Source organism: Eurosta solidaginis, chromosome 3 (assembly GCF_040869045.1).
Source record: "Eurosta solidaginis isolate ZX-2024a chromosome 3, ASM4086904v1, whole genome shotgun sequence".
Lineage (NCBI taxonomy): Eukaryota > Metazoa > Arthropoda > Insecta > Diptera > Tephritidae > Eurosta > Eurosta solidaginis.
In genome coordinates, this window is record NC_090321.1 from 259,840,370 (window position 1) to 259,864,823 (window position 24,454).

General features: G+C 38.3%; 1 protein-coding gene across 4 annotated transcripts in view; it reads right to left on the bottom strand.

Moving 5' to 3' along the window:
• Nucleotides 1-14,519: 14,519 nt before the first annotated feature.
• The window catches only part of CngA (Cyclic nucleotide-gated ion channel subunit A), a 231,406-nt gene continuing 221,471 nt past the window's right edge, over nucleotides 14,520-24,454 (bottom strand). For all 4 annotated transcript variants that reach the window (XM_067776120.1, XM_067776123.1, XM_067776122.1 and 1 more), the window contains exons 6-8: nucleotides 22,810-23,475; nucleotides 22,533-22,683; nucleotides 14,520-18,584 (exon numbers count right to left, since the gene is read on the bottom strand). In XM_067776120.1, the coding sequence (XP_067632221.1) occupies nucleotides 18,419-18,584; nucleotides 22,533-22,683; nucleotides 22,810-23,475 (983 nt within the window). In that variant the 3' untranslated portion in view covers nucleotides 14,520-18,418. The remainder of the gene's footprint in view (nucleotides 18,585-22,532; nucleotides 22,684-22,809; nucleotides 23,476-24,454) is intronic.

A 24,454-nucleotide genomic window follows, 5' to 3' on the forward strand; every position in this document is an offset into this window, starting at 1 on the left:
TGTTGCGTATCATTTTGGCAAAGTACACCGCCGCTTGTTTGCAGCATGCTCGTAGTCATTGATACATTTCTGCACAAACCCATCAATACATGATCGAAACTGTACCTTGCTGGCAATCCCAAAGTTTGGTAGAGTTTAGGTTAAAGTCAGGCAAAGAACCCTGAAGTAGTTCTAACTCGCAGGTAACGCCGATTCGCAGTAACCTACATGTTGCTGGGTTGCACTTCTTGACAGAACTACATCGCCACTCAACAACTGCTCGTGTTTACAATTTTGCCAGTTGTATATTTCTCTGTTATTTGAAGATGATTCGTCAAAATGTCTGACAGATACGCGGTACCTAATAAGTTACCTGGCAAAACTGTGTCGATCCTAGCGGATCGCAAGCGCCGTATACTTGCTGACAAAGCTACACTTGAACAACGGAACGCTTTAAACACCAAAAGGAGTTGCAGCTGCCAAGAAGCACCATAAATTCCGACGGCCCGAATCATTCGTAATGGGCTATTGGAAAGCTGAGCGGACAGCGAAACGCATCAAACAAACTATTCTGCGCACAAAGTTTGAAGACATAAAAGATGCTAGGCAAAACTTATAAAAAGCTACTATTGGTTATGGGGCACGCAGGCAAAAGATTTTCGACGCAACCACAAATAAACTATTTCAAACAGTGCACACAACCCTTTATTTTTAAAACCATCTCTCGGAGCTTTAAGCAAAAAGGAACAAAATTCTCTCACGGCAGCAAAGTTTGGACCACGGTATAAATTTAATGTATAATATCTTCTAAGCAAATTAAACCTTTTTCACCGAAATGCTCCTCGACCAAAGTGTTGGATTGAATGGGGGTTTTCCGACTAATCCTATCATATCGTGAATGAACATCCTCGGGTAGATGCAGGTGTTGGGGTCGGAACTACTGATGATTCCAGCTGGTGCTGATTATGGTCTGCCATATCATTGCCATCTATATCAGGTGCCCACCCAAACGAGTACACTATATTTTTGAATTAACGAGGCCATATTTTGTACAATCTATGACTTGCTCAGCAAAAGCCGATTTTCCTTTATTTTTTGTAAAACTTTTGATTTCATTTGGGATCATTTGATTAACATACGTTTTTTAGGTTGTCAAAACCTATATTATAAATTTTTTTTTTTACAGTTTCCCAATCATTTATGTTTTGGTGCATACGGACATATTCGTAACTATTTTAATTTAGGAATTAAGAGACTGTATTTGGATTCGACGCGGTTTGTACAAGAAAAGTGGGTACCAAACATAAGCAAATCGAGGGTGAATTGTCGCGCTTCGGAGCAGAAATATCTAAGCCAGCGACACAGCCTACAAGTAATCTGTTTGTTCCGAATCAAGTGCGGCCAATTATTGCGGCTAATGCCTACCATCAATTTCCGCAAAAATTGCAACAGCTACATACGACTACGTTACGCGCCGCCAGCTTTACGCCAACTTGGTGCCAACACAAACAAATGGCGCCATTAACTCAAAACAAATGGGATCGCCGGCTACCATTACTGCAACACCAGTTGTTGTAAGTAGTGCACCAAGCTTTACCAAAGTCGACAGTCTGTTAATGTGCCAACTAAACCACACATCGATATCAACGCGATACAATTTGATGTAACCCTACAACTAAAGAAATTGAAAGCAGGGAAATCTGGCCCGAATCCTATATTTGAAGAAGCTATTAAAGTTGCATGAACATCATCTGCATTGCACGATCCTATTACATTTAACACGTTTAAAAAAAAAAAAAAACGATGACAAATTGTGGCCACTTACCATTGATACCCTTCAAGTGGTTGTAGTCGCTGTAGTAGTAATAGTGATAGGCGCTCTTAAATAACTTTATTACAAATGTTTGCACAACGGAAATTAATCAGCACATGATCTGCAACAAACTCAATATATGCGCCTATATCTTCACCTTGATTTCTCCAAGTAATAGTAGTGATTTATGCTTTGGATCCCTTTCATCGTCTCCAACTTTAACCTCAACACAAATCGTACAACTTTCCTGCTTACTAACTGCGCAACCAACCAATTTATCCTGTAGTAAAGCATATAATGTTTCACCTGTACGCATACGGGGCTAGGATCATCCATTTTTCCGCAATGCAATTTTCGCCATTAGCTGGCATATATATATCAATGTTGTATTTTAATACGTAAAAATGACATGAAACATAGCATTTGTTGGTTCACAATTTTGTATTAATTTGAATGAGGCCTTCCGCATTGCAAATGAATCAGATGAATACTGCCGGCAATATGGTTTATCCGATTTTAAATATATGGACGGCAGAGTCCATACAATGAAACGATATTTTGCCCTGAAATGTATAAGGAAAATTATAGTGAGGAGAAATTACAAATAAATTTACTATATTTACCGCTCTGCGTGCTGTCACCGTCCACCGCGTGTTTGAATCAATTACTTTTTCATTCAGGAAGTGAAAAATTGTAGAAAACGTCAGAATCTCTACACCCACGTCTCACAGGCAAGGCATTGCAATCATTGTGAATTCCCAACGATTATTGCAATACAAACGTTAGGCCTCATGCGCAATCATCTCGCGCACTACACCTCAAGCACTACATGCCGCACGACATATCGAGCACAACACGCTACACATGTCGCGTATTACATATATAGCGATCAATCATTCATTTGGTCGAGATTTAAAATACTTAATTCCACCAATCTCAACATTATCGACAACACACGTCGAAAATAATGTTGAATGGTGGAATGCAACTGCAGCAGCTATACCATTTCAGCCAAGTTGCGAACCGTTCCGTTCCGTGCGGTGGCAGTTTCTTGTGGCAAGACTAAAATACACCACAAATTATATAGCACCAGATTCAGCGACACCGACCGACAAAGTCGACTCATTTAAAACAAAATAAACTACTAAAGCATCAGTTCCACTGAATGCATGGGTGCTAAAACCAGTTTAGCCCTTTTCCCTTATTGCCTTTTTCACTATTTTGGCTGTTTTTAATGTCAAAATTTTCATTCTGTTGAAAATATTTTTCAAAATAAAAGAAAAAGGCGCGCTCTGGTTCGTTATCATGGGGTTCCTTTTATCAAAAAAAGGGAAACCATGAAAAAGGACATAAACTAAACATGTTAACCCTTTATTTTTGGGGGAACAGTGGTCTCGCTTTCATCATAGAGATTGGTTTTGTGTTTTGAAGTTCCGATAGGGATTCGTCAGTATTTTTAGTTTGGAATGCAAGCAAGAATAAAGTAATGTCATATGCTTTAGAGACTACAAATAAGGCAAAATTAGAGTTTTTCTATAAGGTGATCCAAGTTCATATCGTGTCAGGACTCAAACGTGAATGTCCTCAAACACTTTCGCGACATGACCATTAAGTATCGTGATGCTGCCAAATTGGCAGCACCGCACAGCTGTCTCACTCCAATGATTGGAAGAGGTAGCAGCTGACAGCTCTACAAATTACCACACTCGATAGTGTAGTAAATCAATAAACACACCACAATTTGTGCTTCTCACACAACATGGCCCAAATCAACACAAAGAGTGTTCCCAGACAGCGAATAAAGGCCCCTTTGCATCTGTCGCACATTTTATCTGCACGACGTCGCTTAAGGAACAATCTCATTCACCAGCTATCACCATGCAAAAACGCTCTCGTCACTCCACGTCAGTTGACTAGTCATTTTACGGTCATAGGTTATATTCATAGTCACATGTGCATGGGCGTGGGTAAGTTTTGTGACCAAATCTGTTGTAGGGATTGTCCACACAATAATCCAGCAAAGTTTTGCACCTTGTTGGTGGGAGCCCAGGGTGGTTTATAGTAAACATCACCACAATTTATGGCAAGTTACTGCAATTTAAAATACAATAGGGGGCACAAAGATAACCCCAAATCTTGAACTTTGTTTCTAAATTTTGTATACCTAATTTTGTAGCCCTAAATTTGTATACCTGTTTCTAAATTTTGTATACCTCATTTTGTATAGCGAAATTTGTATACCGGATTCCGAAAAATTTTATAAGTCACAATTTTGAGGTAATCTCGTCACTCAGCCACAACCAGATATTTTTTTTTGAAAAATAATCGACACGTATATAATATGACTTAATGAGTCTTATTGCAGGCATCATGACCCGCTACGGTCAACTGCGCAAGGCATATGAAAAAAAGGCCAGCTATTTCGAGGTCCCATGCCATTTGTGTTCGGCTAGGCATCCGATCCGTTTATGCCCAGTCTACCATTCAAAGACGCCTGAGGAACGGATGCGCGAAGCTCTTCTGGGCAATTATTGTGGCAATTGCCTCTCCATGGCGCATCGCACGGCTGGTTGCACAAGCAACGGGAGATGTCAGCGATGTGGCGAGAAACACCACACCACCCTTCACGTGGATGAGCAAGCCAACGCCTCGCGTGAGCCGTATAAGCCGTGGAGCGTACAGGTAGAGGAGGAAGAACGCGAGAACCTCGAAGGGGCGTTATCACTATACGCCTCCGATATTGAGGCGGAGGAGATCGAACGAGAAACCACGGAGAGCGACATCTATTCTCAACCGGCCAGCATGGTCCAAGAGAGATCGGAACCACTGCCCTTCCGACTATCAGGGGGATCGGAACCACGGCTCTTCCGACCCCTGCTACAACATGAGCGCCAACAGTCGAACAGAACCCCTCACCGTCGTCGCCGACAACGACAACGCCCCCAGCTGGCCAGCAACAACACAAATCGCCGTCACGAAGCCATCACGACTAGCCTGCCTCGCTCTACGTCGACCGCCGCCGATTCTCGAGGAGTCATTGCCACTCGCCAGCTAAGGACGCCGCTAACGTTCCGCAGTGGACGTACAGGGCTGGACCCCGTCGCTGGACCGGTACTGCGGCCCATGATCTCGCTTTCGCCGACCGCTATCGTCAAAATAGAAGCTGGAGGACGACTCCATCTGGTTCGAGCATTGATCGATATTTGTTCGCCGTCAACCGTCATATCGGCCGACTTGGTCCGGGATCTGCGGCTGGACGAAACTCGAGTGGGTAGCCAGACAGGCTGTGTGGTGTGTCTGCGGGGGAAGCACGGCGATAACAAACGCATTGCGACCCATGCCATCGTCACACCACATTTCCACCGAGTGGCGCCTAGTCACAGCCTGGATCCAGCCATCGCGGCTATGTATACACACATCTGTCTCGCCGATCCCAAATTCTACGTCGCGTCGCCAGTACGCCTAGTTCTCGGGGCAGACGTATATGCCGACATTATGCTGAATCAAGTTCTGCCAGCGTCATTCGGCCCGCTCTTGGCGCAAAGCACGATATTCGGCTTCGTGCTCTCTGGAGTATCCAGAGCCTAAAGGGTCGCAGATAAATATAACAAAAAAATGAATTGTGAATTTGCCTTTAAATTATAAATTTTGTAATAAAGAATATGTTATACTTTGAACTCATGCGTACAGTATGTCCATCCACAAATTTCTCATCTTTCTCCCTCTAGATGTTGTCTACTCTAGCAGCAGGGCAAGGCGACGTTGCGTACCGCAAGGGGGCCGGCATGTTTAGGCCAGCAGGCTAACCCTAAAGGAAAATTAAGGGCCGGCCACCCTAATGCAATTTAATACAAAACCGCTTATTTGTTACGGCCGTTAGCACTTATACTAAAAGAAAAAGTGACGTTTCGTTAAGTTACCCCGCCAAAGGCCTGTTAGCTTTGGGGGTAAACGGAATGCGTGGAAAGGAAACTCTTTCACTTGGATTAAAACCACAGCAGTTTACGCACGCTCGAACGTCTTGAAGCCGCAAGTTAAAACCACATCAAACGTCACACCGCCAGAACGCAGAGTCCCTGGATCTATTAAAGGTAATATTGTAGCAATTGCATGCTTGCACCTTTAAACTCTCTTTCTGTTATTTTCCACTGCATATTTTGTGAAATAAAGTCTATTGAAATTTTAATATTAATCACTGCCTCTCTTTCCTAACCTCCATCGAGAGAAACTAGTCTGGAATCCGCCAGCTCAAGTTTTCAAAGGGTGGCAATAATGTACAAATGTAATTCATTTTGTATTAAAATGAAAAATTGTTGTAACAATGTTTCAAAATTTGTTCCAAACTCGCTGTGACAAATATAAATAGTTGATAAATGATAATTTTTGCATGCTAGGTTAGGAGCTTTTAGGCCGTTAAATAAAAGGCAAAAATTAAATTTTCTTTTACCCCCCTACGCGTTTCGATGCTTTTCTGATTCCTACATTGCCCACTTATTTTGGACTCGTTTCGGATTCTTAAATTATGAGCGCCGTGAGCATGTTTGAGGGGTAGCTTTGTTTGCGTCAATATGTGTACGCTATAAAAATTCTCTTACAGCTCTGGAGTTCAATATGGGTCCGAAAAATATCAGCTCAAAAATGTTATCAACTTAGAGTATTTTACGAGTATGACTCCAATTTGATGAAATTATGAACAAACGAAAAATATTAAAATCAGTAAACTAAGCAGCTCCGGAATAAAATCCAGAAATTTTTCTGCGACAATTTATTCTAAATAAATAAGTAATTGAACTAATATTTATTTCATTTCTATTTTATCCTCATGGGAGTTTTATCACAACAATTTTCTCCCCTATGGTTTCCGCTTTGGATATATGTCAAAATTTATTCGTAAAAGCCCTGAAGTAGTGTCATTAAAAGACTCAAAATGAGCAGTGGGTGACGCCAATAAAGCTCATATATGATATCGGAAGGAGGCCTGTATAAGACTTGTGTTAGAGGCAAAATATGAGCATTTAGCATTCGCTTCAGGCTCCTAAATGAGTTCATAACGATTGCAAATGATCCAAAGCTTGGACTCCTTTCAGACTAATTGTTGACTCCAAGTGGTTGCTGGGTTGTTTGTTTAAAATCAAAACGAAAATTTTTTAATTTTATATGACGTATAAATTTAATTTAACTGAATTGTAATTCCAAGCAGCCTCGATTCAAATGATTTTTAAATACCCAAAAAAAGATACAACAAGGTGTCCAAGTTCGTGTGTAACCGTACATTATATACTCAGCGTGCGCTTCAATTGTACATTTCATTTCAGATAAATTACTTTTCTACATAACATGTGGCACCGTCCGTTTAAAAAAGAAAATGTCTCCCCATTTCCTCTTACAGTAAACCTTGTTAAGTGAAATATCATTGATTCAAAACTATTTTTGGCTAAGTTATAGCTTATTATTCTAGTCTACGACCCTTTTAAACTTGTTTTATATCTAATTTGACATGGTCTTTAACCGATCCCGTCCATTTTTACTAGAAAAATTTTCGCCTTTTAAAAATATTTTATATAAAAGTGGGCGTGGTCTTTAACCGATGTCGTCCATTTTTCCTAGAAATATTTCCTGCTATAGGAAAATGTGGTTACGCAATTTTATTACGATCCGTTAACTTTTCTTCGAGCTTACTTACTTACTTAATTGGCGCTTAACCGTCTAAACGGTTATGGCCGTCCAACAAGGCGCGTCAGTCGCTCCTTCGCTCCGCCAACCGGCGCCAATTGGTCACACCAAGGGAGTTTAAATCGTTGTCCACCTGGTCCTTCCTACGGAGTCGGGGCCGCCCTCTACCTCTGCTTCTATAGGCGGGTTCCGATAGAAACACTTTCTTGGCTGGAGCATCATCTCTCATTCGCATAACATGGCCTAGCCAGCGTAGCCGCTGCGTTTTAATTCGCTGGACTATGTTGATGTCTGCGTATAGCTCGTACAGCTCATCATTAATTCTTCTTCGGTACTTGCCATCGCCAACGCGTAGATGTCCATAAATCTTTTGAAGAACTTTTCTCTCGGATACTCCCAAAGCCGCTTCATCTGCTGTTGTCATGGTCCATGCTTCTGCCCCATATAGCATGACGGGTACGATAAGTGACTTGTAGAGTATGATTTTCGTTCGCCGAGAGAGGACTTTACTTTTCAATTGCCTACCTAGTCTAAAGTAGCATTTATTGGCAAGATTGATTCTTCGCTGGATTTCAGTGCTGATGTTGATGCTAGTGTTGATGCTGGTTCCCAAATAAACGAAGTCTTTTACTATTTCGAAATTATGGCTGCCAACAGTAGAGTGGTTGCCAAGGCGCATATGCGCTGACACTTTGCTCGATTACAGCAGGTACTTCGTTTTGTCCTCATTCACCATCAAACCCATCTTTACCGCTTCTGTTTCCAGTTTGGAGTAAGCAGAGCTAACAGCGCGGGTGTTTTCTTCGAGCTATGGCTCCCGAAATATAGAAAATTGCTTAGTCATAAAAGGGGAGGTGCCACGCCCATTTTTTAAATTTGAAGTTTTTCCTATTTATTGTTATAAATCCACTTGGGAAATGAAATACCATTGATATAAAGCTCTTTTTTGCAAGGATATAGCTTATTTTATTCGTCTACGACCCTCTTAAAAATCTTTTATATAAAAGTGGGCGTGGTCCTTAACCGATTCCGTTCTGTAAATAATACTAGTGCATCAAAGAGATTTCTACATTCATTGCCCAGATAAAAGTGATAGCTGTGGAATTGGCAGTGGATATGATTTTATGTTTGGTTTTTATTCCAGATTTATTAACCAGTATTATGTACCATTGGGAAGGAGAATTTAACCACTCTGGCAAAACATTCTATAAAAGCGCGCAATTACTGGCGTATGTTGATAGCATTAACACCATCGGCCTCTGTAAACTGGAAAAACAAGCGGAAAAGATAACTTTGATGGTGAAAGAGTCGGCGCATTTGCGTCTTGGCAACCTACTACTACTACTGTTGGCAGCAATAATTTTGAAATAGCAAAAGACTACGTTCAATTGTCTATCATTAACGCTAACCACAACATCAGCTCTGAAATCTAGCGAATAATGCCTTTTGCTAATAAATGCTAATTTGTAATAAGTAGGCATTTGAAAAGTAAAGTCCTCTCTCGTTAACATAGTCCTGTGAATTAAAATACAGCGACTACGCTGACTCATGTTGTGCGAATGAAAGCTGATGCTCCGGACAAGAAGGTGTTCTTATCGGAACCCGCCTACAGAAGCATAGTAAAATTGCGGCCCAACTCTTCTGGACCAGGTAAAAAATGATTTGAGTACCCTTGGTATTACCAATTGGCGCAAGTTGGCCCAACGAAGAAGCGGCCGCGCGACTTGGTAGCCGGCCAAGGCGATTTAAATGGTTAAGGACCAACTAGAGTGCCCGGCAGAGTTTTTTCTGCCCCAAAATTGGTTGTCTTACATTTAAAAAGTGGGCATCTCTTATCCTCTTCACTCCCTTTCCCATTCTTTTCTACTTTATCTTCCAATTTTCTTTTTATTCTTGTCCATACCTTCCTCCGTTTTTCTACCTTCCACTCCAAAACCCGTTCCCGTTTACGCTCCTAATACCACTCCTACCCCTACTCCAACTCACCCTCCCAATCCTATACGTACTTACATTACGAGTTCGACTCCAACCTCACTCTTATTCCCAATCACAATCCCAACGTCACTTCCACTCGCACTCCAATACCGCTCCGGAACGACAGGATTCGGAACGGCATCTGCAAGCAGATGAGTTTTCACTGAAATGGCATCTGCAAAGCAAATGAGTTTTGACAGAGAAGCTTTTTTTTTTAAATATGGCGGAAGAACTTTGAGGCGTGAACGGCAGGACATCTTTTATTACGAACAACTAGGAACCCCAAGGGTCTTAAAAAATATTCGCAGTTAACAAATGGCGGGACCAGCCCAAAACAAAAGGTATAACCACCGCTTGAGCATGTCACACTGGTAAGAGTTTTACCTTTGAAAATATAAGTTTTTCTGGCAGAAAGAGCAAATCTGATCTGTTGCCAGTTTGTTATCTTATCAAAGCAAGATAACACTACGCAGCCCAGCTCGATGCCAATCTCTCTCGCCTTCCTCTTCACTCTCATATGCTCGCTTTCCCACGCTTCTCCCTTCTTCTTGTTCCCTGTCCTTTCTGCTCCACTTTTTGCTATTTTATTTCCCATCTTCCATTCCTCATACCACGTTTGTTCTAGCCCATTCAACTCCTTCATATTTGTTTCCCTTCCAGTCGTCTTATACTTATACAGGATCACTATACGAAGTACGCCATATCTAGTTACTTAAAATGTTGAGTTTGAGGTTTTGAAGAACATTTGAAAGATCAGCCCACTTTTCCTTATTTTCATACTACTTTATGAATAATACGGTTTCCTTCCGATTACCCTGATTTTTTCTGACCGAAGTTTTTGGTTGTCATTATAGAGACTGCAGTTTTGCATTGAACTTGCGGAACACCGATAAAATAAATATCTATCCTAGAAAATTGGTAACACCCTACATAATCGTAAGCGCAAAGAAAACTCGTTTTCGAAGACTATTTAACGAAATTGTGTATTTAATTTTACAGCGATAGTTTTCAGCTTTTACGCTGTCGATATATTTATTTATGAAAATACCCGACACGCACACATACAAAAATTCAGCCAATCTCGTTGTTAATCGCCGAAGCCCTTTATCCAAAAAACCTCCTAAACATTGATAGCAACGACAAAACTTGCAATTGACAGCGGCGATAAAAAAGATGTAAAAGCCTTCCGCGATTTACAACCAGATTGACTGAATTTTTGTATGTGTGCGTGTCGGGTATTTGACGCTTGCCCCGCGACTATCAAATAAAAAGCCATCAATCAACATTTGCATTGAGAAACCGTAGCGTTCGGACGTGAATATGTCATCATCGGATGATGACTTTTTTTTACTTGCAACTACAGCAGTTTTATTAAATAATAAAAAAATTAATAAAAATTTTATTAAATAATAATAAAAGCTTTACATTCCATAAAGCTGTTAAACATTGATAATTTTCAATAAATTTTAATAGAATTGCTGTTTTCCGCGCACTTGTTCATTTTGAATGTCGACTCAAACTAAATACAACACTGCGTTTTGTCAATCACACCCCGCGACTATCAAATAAGCTAGCGTCAAATGAAAAAATCAAAAATTTTTGATTTTCATCAACGTGTAGCCGACAACAAATACGTGTGTCACGAAGCCACCCGACTGCACTAAACACACAATATTCAGTCAATCTGGTTGTAAATCGCGGAAGGCTTTAATGTGTGAGATATATCGAGTTTGACTCACATTGTATTGCTAAAGTACTAAAAAAGTAGCAAAATAGTACCAATAATTTTCCCGTTCTACTACTTTAAAATTCATGACCGGATTATGAGGGCCATCAAATTTTTGTTCTTGTACTACTGAGATCAACTGCCTGGTTTTATTGCGGCTTGATAAAGACGATTACTGTTGGAGAGCTCAAATTAACAAAACATTGCATACTTTAGGGTACGCTTCTTGCTCCCTTGGAACAGTTTTTGTCAGCTTTAAGAATTTACTTACCAAAATGCCAAAATAGATCAAAATACAAAAAATGTTTTTTAAATTTTATTTGTTTATCTATATTTAGTATATTATTCCAATAAACTTTTTAATTTCAAATCCTATTCCTCCACTTCAACTCATACAAATGCAAGCATCCAAACAAATATCATCAACGACTTCCCTATCAACAAGTCAACATATTTGTTATCTTCAATCATCTTTTCAATGTTATTAATATTAATTATAACTAAATGCACAATATTAGCTTATTACAAAAATACAATATTTATTTATTTATTTTCTCAAATCTTCTACATTTATATTTGCAATTTTTAATTTCTCTTACTTTCCGATTCAATTATTATTTCCAGGCGCTGGTGTTTTTATAATAAAAAAATTATGTCTTAATATTTTAGTTAAAATTGTGATCTACTAATAAAGTGCTCATTTGTATTTCGTTGTTATATCAATTTTTTTTATTTCGAAATACAATTGAACTTAGATGTTAACGCTTTACTCTTATAGTATGTGTGAGGTACACACATACAATCGTAGGGACTTAAATGTAAATATTCTATTTATAGGCGTTATTCAAATTGTTTCTCCTACGTTCTGTATAAAAATCTTTTTTTTTTTTTTATTATATTAATTTGTTGTTTTTTTTTTGTTGTTGTTTTACTTTGGTTCCATTTTCATTTTCGTGAATATTTAGCACTAAACTATGTTTATCTTAACTACGGTACTTACGATATAATTTTCTTTGTGCATTTAACAAAATAAAGTTTTTTTATTTGTATCCCTTGTAGTTAATATAATTTTTAGTTTTTTTTTTTTGAAGTAAATGTTTTCATTATTGTGTTGTTTTTTGCCAATTAATCTTAAAGTTTCTGACCCTTTAATTTTTAAGTGCAAATATAAAATAACTAAGACGTGCTGAACTTTAAATATTCTGAGCGAAATGTCTTCTCTTAAAGATACACTGCTGCAAGAAATAATTCAAATTTTGTTGGACTGAGTCATGACACAGACAGTAAGTTGTCGTGGAAGCTCAACGTGGAGTAAAGAGCGAAGAAGGCCTCGACGGCACTTTCTGCATGCAAAATAATGCTAGGGTGTACGTGGGGCATACCGCCCTCGATTTCTAATTGGGTAGTTATTTACAGCGATTGTGAACCCTATCCTATACTATGGGGTTTTTATTTCGTGGGCAACAACACAAAAAAAAAAAATAATAACCTTCCTCAAAAACTTATAGGGTGTATGCAGGCTACAAATGAAACAACCCTGACGGCTGCACTGTATGCCATTCTTCACATTCCACCTGTAGACCTGGTATCTACTATCGAAGATTTTGTGTAGGCCTTACAACCTTAGACTAACCAAGCTGCTACTGCCGTTTAAAAGAGAGGACTGTAGACTCATGACGGGTATTATGACAGGACACTGCCTTCTGGTGTCACATGCCTTTAAATTAGGCTTTGTCAGTGATAGCAGAAGTGCGGGTTGAGGGAGAAAATGATCGACCACGTTTTGCGCTTGTGACCTTACCAGGTTAAGACTCCAGCTATTATGAGTGATACAGCTGTCAGATCTAGAAGCTTCTAGTACCTGCCAAGAGGACGGAGTTATTTTATAAAATAGATCCTGCCTTTTGCTAGGGTTTTCCAGTTTGTTCGTTCAGTGAGGTCCTTATGGACCGGCCAGTTCAACCTAACCTAACCGGAGTCATGACGCAATAAAACCAGACAGGTAAAGTTAGTAGTACAAGAACACAAATTTGGCGGCCCTCATACTCTGGTCATGAATTTTAAAGTAGTAGGGAGGGACAATTTTTGGTACTATTTTGCTACTTTTTTACTACCTCGGCTATGTAATGTGGGGGAAAAAGCCAAACTCGATATATCTTCACATTGGAAAAAGGGACATTAAATAAAAGAGAAGAGAAAACAGAGGAAATGGGAAGGAAAAGTGAGAAAACCGTTCCAGGTTTAGCCAAAGCAAAGAAAAGTAGATGTTTGGTAATAACTAAATTCATGTGTACTTAAGATGAGCAGTGCTGCTCAAAATTTTTTATATTGAAGTGCAAATTGTATATACACTGATTTTTTTTTTGTGTTTAAAAAATAAAGTTTTAATTTTTAAATGTTCAAAATGTGCAAATGTTGTTATATATGGATTTCCTAAAATATTTTGTAAATCGCTATATCATCACAATACGCAAGAGCAGTTAAACTTAATTCTCAAATTCTTGCACAACAACTTCACTAAGCATTGATTGATATTTATTTAAATTGTTATTGTCATTAATATGGCATTCAGATCATCTCCATACATTTTTTATTAAATATGGGATTTTTTTTTACCAAAGCTACAGCTTCGAAATTGTGATGAAAAACTTAGTCCAAAAGGGTGAAGCCACGCCCATTTTTAAAAAATTTGAATCGATGTTGCTGGTGATTCAAATATACATAAGTCCGAATTTAAACAAGTTCGCTTCATAAAAATCTAATCTAGGTTGATGCAAAGTTTCAGCAACTCAGAAATGATTGAGACCACAAAAAAATACTTCAGGCTGCACTTCTGGAGAATTTCATGATGTTCAATTTCTAAACAAGCGCGAAACTCAAGCAAGACATTGAAAGCGTGATATTTGTGGAGTACTAAATCTTGCAACCTCAGGTCTACAACATCTCAAAACGCGCACATGTAACTTATCATGACTTTAAATACCATTAAAATGATGTCAAAATAAAGGCGCACGCAAGTTTTCAAGTCTCATCACAAATTCCGGGGTCAAACCCTTAAATGGCTGGAGTAATTTTAGTTTTCCTAATAAATCAATTTTGAATACACATTTGTTTCAGTGCCATAATATTTTTGAATAGTTTTTAGTTGTCAATTTGTTAGTGTAAATTTGTTGTTTATACCGAAGTGCTCGTTCAACATATGAAAGTGCTTTTGCTTTGCACTCACATATGAAAATCAAAGTCTTCCATATAAATTTTATTTAAATGTTAGGGTATACGGGAGTGCTTTTAATTTGGTTTATATATGTAAATTTGTGTAAATTTGTATCTATGCCTATTATTCAGGGCAAAACAAGTGTTATAAGTCTATAGGAATTGAACCGTTCTGTGCATGTATCTTTATCCAGCTCATGTCCTCCGAAAGTATTGTGTCGATTGATTCCTAGTAAGATCGCATGACAGAGAGATCGAAAAAATATAATAAGCGCTAATACCCTAAAACTCCTCGGTTAACATTAATAACTGGTCAAGAAATCAGCACATAATTCATTACTTTTATAATTGATCAAATTGTTGTTTAAAATTAGTTTAAACTTGGATAATGTTTTCAGCGTGTGTTATAAATACTTACACTATCCCAAATACATGCCATGTTAGTTGGAGTTAATGTCTTGATAAATATTTTTGAATTAAAATATTTAGTTATAATGTTATTTTTCAAAATTCGTATAGTAAATTTATTTCTAAGTATATATAGTGGACTTATGTTCTAAAAATTGAAAAATTCATCGCCTTTATGATAGTTTGGTTTCTAATCGATATGCTATTAAGTAGTATACAAATTTATATTTAAATAATATATATTTAGATGTATAAACATGCAATTTTTGTTATCAAACTTTCTTCATATGAGAATAGTCAAGAGGAGAAAATTTAAAAAACGAAGGTCCATTTTTTATGCCAGCTTTAAGTAAGATTTATCTCACGGATAAAATACTTTTGGTGAAAAAAATTGTTTTTTAAGATAGATGAATTTAAAAGTTCACATGAGAGAATGACCCTTAAGTTGGAACAATTTTTCTCTTTGTTCGTGATTCCGCCATGTCTTTAGAAAAAAGTGTATAATTGTGCAAAAGAAACTTCATTTTTTTCTTCAGTTTGAAAAATTTGCATACAGTGAGCAAAAAATGCGTAAATTTGTAAGAACTGCTCCTGAATTCGGTTGGAAAATTGGTAGAAACTTGTAGTTAACTTTACTCAATTGTAGGATAGGATAATGCCCTGAATTCAAGAGTTAAAATTTTGAAAACTTTCTCTGTAAGAATGCAAAAGCTTCCCTTTTATTTTCCTATATAAACATAACCAATATTGTAAGTTATCTAATTCGTTTTCCAATACTTTTTTATTATTAATTTCAATTTATTTTTTATTTAAATACCTTAAGTATTCGTTTGAGGCACATTTAGTTTCTCTTGTCGCTTAAGCTATCGGTATAATTTTGCTTAATCTACAGATTTTTTATTTGCCTGAAAATCAATATATTTGCATGTATTTACACATTTATGTTTGTACAATCTTCTTAGATATAAAATATTTGGTAATTCACTAGGTCTCCTATTCGTACATATACAGACGTATTAGGGTGGACCACAAAAAGGAACGATTTTTGTTTTTCTCAGAAACTAGTTTCTAGGACCTATGCGAATGAACTTACGAAGTATGAGCCCTCAATAATAATAGAAATGTTCACTACTTACCCTGAAGGGAAGTAACTAACTAGTTATACACAGTTCTGGTTCGGAACTAGATCTAAAGTACCAAATAAGTAGAAGTTCGTTAGTAACTACATTTTCTACCGCTATAAATTGGACAGTTTGGATTTTTATGTTTCACATTAAATATATATGTATATATTTGAGAAACAGGTCACCAACCAAAAAACTGCTACCAGTTTCAAGGAGATTTGACTCTGAGTATGCCTTTTGTCCCATACTGGTTCGGAACTATGTAGAATTTCGGTCCGGTTCGGCGCCAACGAAATAGCACGAAGAAAAGAACTAAGTTTAAGTTGTAAACTTTTACACTAGTTCGAAACTATTGCAAAAATGTCAAAAAATAACCAGTATTAAAGTATGAATTTGTATCTGTTCAGAACTAGGGAAAAGGTAGTGCATCTGGGACACTTTCCACCTCCTATGACATCGCTATGTTAAATACGCCAGTTGGAAGCATGTAAAAGAGATAGATGGCGAACTAGTAGTGGATCCGAATGCACTAGAAACGCGCCAGTTTTGAACTAGAGGTTTTTTCTACAGAACTACTATAAGGTTTATCAATGTATTTCTTCACCAATATTTCCAGAAAATTATGCGTCCTACAAAAATGCTTCCTTGTTCTCTTCATTACACTTACCATAACAAAGAAGGGCGGCAAAGTTGTCAGATCTCGAAGCATCAATTAACTAGAAAACTTCTCATATACGCAGTGAAATGAGGGAGCATGAATGTTTCAATGTATTCGCTTCTGGGGGAAGGACTGATATCGGTCGATATGACTCGCCTTCGTTACCTGGTTTCGCCGACTTTGTTCGGGAATATCAAAGGACTTCAACGACAGGTTGAAAACGTGCAATTGATAGATTATTCCCTCAGCGGAAAGGTGTTTTAGTATTGGCATGACTATAACATCTGGGTTAATTGATTTTGAGGCCGTGGACTCTTTGATGGCTTCTTAAACCTCTGAAGGGGTGATGGTAATGGATGACACCTCATGTTTTTGTTTATGTGCCCGGTACCTTAATGGTGCTTGTTATTGAAACGTTTCGGAGCCACATCCGGCAGAGGAATATCGATAGCGTTCCCCAAAGCCTTCGAGGAGTGTCTTTATCGCTACAACAACCACAGAAAATTTGAGATACAGATGTAAGTAAGCAACTATTCGTGAAGGGTGCTCTTGAAAAATCTAGATACTTGGAGAAAAAATTACGAGGCAACTAACTGGTATATAAGCGGTGAAATATAAGGGCTGTGTAATGAGTTTGATTAAACGCGTTGAAAATGAAGTAAGCGAATACTTTAAATTGTGAGCTTCTACTAACATTTTTGTAATGAATAAAGGGAATTTTCATATACGAAATTTTTGAGTTTAATATTTTTCGAGAATTCTTAAAATTACAATATCCTCAATCTATATGAAAAAATTATCACGCAAAAAATTAGAAGTAGAGACCAGTGAGAAGGGGGATTTTACTATTCAGGACGAGACACGACGAGCGTGATTGAACATCGCAGTGTCACACAAAAATATAAGTTATCGAACTATGGTTTTAGGGTCCAGGGGGCAATCCTTGTTCCATGATATAAAAAAAAAAAAATAAAAAAAAAAATGTATTCAAATGTAAAACACTTCTTCGTTTCACAAAACAAAAATTCCCCCCCTGGGGTATAATTTTTGTCAAATGTGAAATTAAAGATTGGCTGAACATATAAAATATATTCGTACATGTGTATGGAAATATGTTTATAATTTAGTTATGTATTTTGCTAGATTCCCTTATAATAAGTACTTATTTCCTGTGAATGTAAGTATGTGTATAAATTATCCCTAATGTATACATATTCCATACCATTTTACGTACTATATTTATGCATATGTATGCGTATCTTAACATATTTGGAACCTTCTAATTTAAATTTATTTTAGACTTACAATTTAAGTACTTAAATTTGTGAATTTGAATTCATTTATCACCATTTAGTATCGCATCTCAGAGCATCGGCACGTACAAGTTGACTGTAGAAATGGGAGGGAACTACAAAACGCCGCTTTAGTTAGCCAAACCCAACTAATGTAAGGACGTATTTCATTTTCAGCTATCACAGCGACAAAAACAACAAGAAGCTTTACCAGAATAAATCGATGGAAATGTCATACGAGTAGCAAATTATATTTCCGCTTGGAAACATGTAAGACAATCAATGCACGAAGGCGAACGAAGCGATTCTTCATTTCCATATTGGCCTTCAACGCTTTCGCTTTCAACATCGCTTTAAAAACTTTTTCATGTACTTTTGTTGCAAGTATTTTTCGCGCATTTATTCTAGTAACTTTTTTGGTTAATTGAGTCGAAGATTTTTGCTTGTTTTTTTATTTAAGTTCGCATTAACGTTGGCTTTCGATTACTCTGCGGCTGTTTCGCTGATTGGCTGACTTAGGTTTTTGGCATCTTAATTTGCATCTTATGCTCTAAACTTTTACAGTGTATTTTGTTTGTTTATTTTATCAGCTTTGGTCGCCGTCAATAAACATTTTGGACGTACACGCTTGTTTGGTTGCAGCGAATATAGTCGCCCGCTGCGTGGACGCGTTTGAGGTTCCGCAGCTCCAGGGCCCGTATTCGAGTTATCGGTTAATTGAGAGCTGGATAAAGTAAAAAGAGAAATGATACATAAATAATTTAAGGATATGCAGATTCAGCTACAAAACTTATACCTAGGACTTCACAAAATAGAACAATTTAAATTTGGTAAAAATATTTCTTGACAAGTCGCAGTATTGGCATGTAGATCTCCCAAATCTTGGCCTAAATATCATCGCTGGTTTATTTCAGGGCCACCTCGAAAATTCAAGAACAGCCCCCAAATTCCAACATTCGTTAACGCTAAAACTACATCGCCAAAAATATCTAAAAGAGTATCAAGTGCGCAGAAAAGTGTGCAACATGTACGTTCATATGGTCGCAGGGAATAACAGCCTAACGCCTACACCTTTAAGTAGCACTTAGGCGGTTATTCCTTTTGCCCACATGGTACTAAAAATTGCATGCTTTTCTGTGCAACTGATAATGGTATAGACATTTTTGGCGATGGGGTTTAAGCGTTAGCGATTGCTGGAATTCGGGGCTGTTCAGAACATTTTCATGTGATTTCTGTGATTGTTTGTTATTGTTTACTCGACAATTTTCCTATTGGGGATCGTTATATAATATCTACCATATATATTCGGGATCTTATGATAATAATAATTTTTATGGATAGGTTCTGAACTTCGGCCATATTTTTGGCATTATATTTGAAATTATTTCAAGATTTTGGGATCTGTTTATCTGCTATTTTAAAATCTGTTGCCGAAAGGAGATAAGTCCACAAGCGATCCCTGAAACATTCTCAAATTAATTTTAAACATTTTCCGTTTCCATTCCCAAATGATATTATAACAGCTTCAAATATGGCAGAAATTATGCGGAAATGGCAACATATTTATATGATAAAAACCATAAATAATAAACCATTAAATAATTTCTAATTCAGTCTCGAAATAGAATTTAAAAATTATTTGTCTCAGAAGTTTTCAGATCAGCCTAATAACATTGCACATCATCTCACCTACAGAAAAACAATTTTGATATGTTCCAGGTATCCGTGACAAAAGTCTCTAAGAGCCATCGTTCCTCAAATGTAACGCAATAACTTCTGAGCCTCTTTGCCTAAGCACTCAACAAGCTAGGGCTATTAGCATTCAGAGCCGTTTCTTTGGGGCTTTGTAACAACTCAATATTGTCCTGGATCAAGCAGTGCCTTATATCATACCGACAAGTTGGTAAACTGTGGCACGACTGGCATGCTTCTACGCCCTCTCTCTTTTAGATAACAAAGAATATGACAAAATTCATCAGTCCAATGCTCTTTGATTCAGCTGCCGCTGATTTACATTCCCCGCAGACCCAATCTCATGCTCTTGCCTAGCAAGAAGTACAGCATTCTTTGAAGCTGTTATAGTATTATTTGCTAGTTTATCGACAGAGTAGTTCAGATTTATCCTGTTATGAACTGTGTCCCACTCCTCTATTACGATGCATATTAAGGCTCTTATTGTGTTACTAGGAAAATTTGCCATTGAGAAGCTGCTCAGGAAATTGACAGTTGATGATTCCTCAACTTTGCTCTTATACCTGCTCACTGAGACCAACCTTCGATTTAACGATGTAATGTATCAGTGGGGGCAAATTTCTCACTCACTACGCACCAATAGGAAAAGGACCCTACATGGTCAACTTAGTTACAGCGCAAATTCAGGACGATTCTTACCGTCAGTCGACGTCAACAAGTTGGTTTTTTATTTTATGATCAAATGCAGTCAAGTAGTTTGGTATACACTTGTGTGGATTATTTTTCTTCGTAGAAATTAAATGTTTCAATTCTAGGAATAAAAGCTCCTTCGCTGTCCATAATGTGGTTAAAGTTGCCAAACATGACCCTACGCAACGTGCTAAGGTGCCTAAAATACTCCTCTTTCGATAGGCGACTACAATGTACTGACACAAAGTTTCAAGAGGCCGAAAAAATCGTTCCCAAGGCAGTTAGGCTAGTAACAGAAGGCACTAGCTTCTACGGAGAGTACCGGATTCATATCTGGCAAAGGACTGCGGTATGTGGAATATGTTAAACTGCTGTTGGCAGAGCTCTTTTTTGCTTATTGTAACAACAGCAACATTGTGTTGAGGAATCTTTCCAGTTATGCATGAAGTTCGGGGCGGTCTGCTGGCTCATACGCGTGAATAACACAATACTTGGAAGAAACTGAGTATTATATACCTCAAACCCAACATCCTTCTCTACGTCTGTCGCCTTTTTTACTGGCCACCGCGTTAGATTGAACAGAAACACTTTATTTCTTAGTTAAAATTGTTTTTCTTATTTCTAGGAAATCCTCGTGGATTCTGGTTTAGTTCGTATTTTCACTGGAATGAACCGAGAACATAGGAAAAGAAAAACGCGCTAGCATAACAGTAAAAATACCATTTGTTAACATTATAATACTTGGCGATGACAAATGTTCAATGTCAAGATTTGAAATTTGGCGTTTTGACCATTTGAAAAGGTGGTAACTTCATTTGACCTTGTGGCTTTTTTACATTATGGTCACTGGCCATATGTCTCTTCTGTGCAATGTCCGAATTTGAAATTTAGCGTTGTGACGATTTGAAGTGGTGATTATTTCACTTGACCCTGTGGCCATTTGACGTTCTAGTCACTGACTATATGTCCCTTCTGTGCAACCATATCCCATTATTCTCTGAAATATATATTCAAAGTATTATTACAGTGCGATCGAGGGTGGTCTGGGGGTGCCTGACCTCGCTTACGATTGCATCGAATTATTTTACAATTAAGATTATCTGGGTCCCGGGCCATAGTGCTATCCTGGGTAACTGTCAAGCGGATCTCTTAGTCCGCATCGGTACAACTGAACCGGATGAAGATTGCTGTAGGGATTTCGGGATTCCGCTGGCCACCTGTGGATTGCTCCTCCATAGCTAGGCCTCGAGTCAGCTCAGCAAACGTTGGGCGGACACCACGTCTTGCTGGGTAGTAATATCTTTATTGCCGAAAGTGGATGGCAGGAGGTTTGCTGAAATAATTGCCTTCACTAAGGCTCACCTATCAATGGTCATTGGTGTTTTGACAGGGCACTTTCCCATGGGTATCCATGCGGTACTTCTCAGTATACTGGAAACTCCATCCTGCTGCAGTTGTATGGAGGATGATGAGGTAGAATCACCAAATCACTTTATGCTTGATTGCCCATATTTTGCCAGAACTAGGCAAAAGTACTTCGGTCGCGACTCACTTCGATCTCCCGGGGATTTATCCAAAGTTGAGATCGGTATCATTCGGAGCTTTATTGTTGCTACCCAACGATTCTCTAAGTAGCTAGATCTAAGTTACCGTTATTTTTGGTGTATGTGGTATCACAACGGACCTTCGTGTTGTCCAAGTGAGCTATACTTATCAGGGCACCTACCACCTAACCTAACCTAACCTACCACCTAACCTAACCTAACCTAACCTATTATTGATTTGGAAAACAGTTCTTGATGATTATACCAACATCACATTCATCGCTCTTTAGATTTCATGAGCTATTTGTCTTGCCTGGTTCGCTGTTGTTTTGCATCATTTCAGTAACCTTCATTTTCAGTAACGCACAATACATTCGTTACAAACATAAATCTCAATAAACACAGGAAAACTTAGTCGAATGCCGTTATGTGGGCAGCGATAAAGTAATCAATGTGTTAAGCATATCTGTCTGCGTCCGAATATCTCTTAATTTTCATTAACCTGTTTGAGCTGGCACTTGTACATCCTGTGTATCTAAGTACAGAATACAAAGTGTGAAAGTAACTTGAAGGACATTTTGGTTTCGGTCAGAATTCACTGAACTCTAGTTTTCTGTTTTAAAATTTTCCTTCAAATTTTCAAAAAAAATTCCTGCTCACTTCAAGTATACACCCCATTTGCCTAACCCATTTTCCTCTAACAAAGTTATCACCTTACCCACTTTATTCATACCCTGCATACTTACTTCGCTTCCAGTTTCGCAAGACGTTGTTTTAATTTCGCTTGACTCGCTGTGTATTCGGCCAGTAAGCGTGCCAAACGCACATTTAAATTCTCCACAGACATCTCGAGCTTTTCGATGCCACTTTCGATGCTATCGTGTGCGCGTTGTGAATCTGTAAATAAATGGATACAAAATTTGTATTTATGTAGCAAACAAAAAAAAAAAAAAACAAACTAAAGTTTATCTTATTTGTTCGCTCTTATTATAACTACAAAAAAAAAATGCAGCACGTACTCACCCGCAAACACATTTTCGTCCAACAGTCCATCCTTGCGCAATAATTGACAACCGCGTTCTGTAAGCGTGGCGCGCGCTTCAGGGTAGTCGGAAAGTGTTTCCCACAAATCCCTTTTCGCCAAACAAAAAAGATCGGAATAGCCCAAAGAACGCACATTGGCCGTACGTCGATTTCCGGTACGATTTCCAGCAATCTCTAGCACAGATACCTCACCGAATACTGAACCAGCGCCAAGTGTTGCAAAAACCGTTACACCATCATCTGCCACCACTGATAATTTTCCACGTTTCACTATGTACATTTCTTTGCCAACATCGCCTTTACGGCAAATGTAGTCGCCTGGGCTGAATACTTGTAGTTTGAGTTTTAGCACCAGCGCTTCCAATAGTCCCGGTTCGCAGTCGTGGAATATGCGCACTTGTTTCAATGTATCCATATGCACTTGTATCGCGATTTCCGCTTTTAGTTTGTCTGGCAGTGCAGCCAGTACGCGCTCTTCATCGAGCGCTCCACTCTGTGACCAAGTGTAGGCAAACCAACGTATCACACGCGCTTCTAGCTCATGACCCACTTTGCGGAATGCCATATACTGTTTGACGCCATCCATGCGATTTTGGAATTCGACACGCGCCACATTCATATTGGAAATCATCGAACCGATGTTACCTGAGGATGGAATATTAAAGTTTTGCATAATATTCATAAAAGTAGAGATACTATCTTAAGCTCAAAGTAATGAGAAGGGTTTAACAATTAAATTTTCCAGCATTTTCGAGTACTTAGGGTATATGGGTTCTTCTCAGGTAATGTGCAAACAATTCCTCATGTCTGCATTTACTGCGAAAACCAATGTCAGATGAGAACCGAACTAGCATCCTTTTATATCTCAATCGTGTCTCCTTGCCTTCTGGATGGATTAAATGAGTGTAGAGGTGGACAGGCTGAGTGAGTGTCATAAGGGCATACGAACCCTTATATTGGTCTGCTGCTTTATAGTAAAACCCGTATGCTATTGTTTGTCGTATCTCGCAAAGTATGACCTACGAGAGCACAGTCCCTAACAGCTGGGGTATCTTCTGTGCCATGATAATTTGACGTGACTGTCCCAATATATTCGCCTCGCTTTTGAGCATGCTGAACCTCGATACTAAAAGACATGGCCAGAAAACCTCTTTCACTTCTCAAATCCTGACCTTTTTATGAACTATCTATTCCCGGCGTTGGAGAATATACTACCATTTGAAGGTCTTATCGACTGCAAGCCACAATAAAATATTTGGAGTTACCTTTCATAATTTCATCTCCTTCTTAGTAGTAAAAGAGGCATTCATCTTCTAAATGAAGGATGCACTCAAAATAACAACCCAAACAAATGTTTAAGGGGCTGTTTCTGCTGGAATATCAGTTTATGGGACTTTCCAAAAGACCATTAACTAACTTAAAACTACCTCCTTGGCAAGGAGAGAGAGGAACGCCGATGTCTGACAATATCTGCCCAAGCCATACACCCTGAAATGATCACTATCCGGTTATTGCTTATGACCACAGATACAAATTTTGGTATAGGATTTGACGGTGTACGGACAAAAGATCCTTGAAATTTCTTAGAAACTGATAAGTACCTTCATTAAGGCTTCTGCAATAA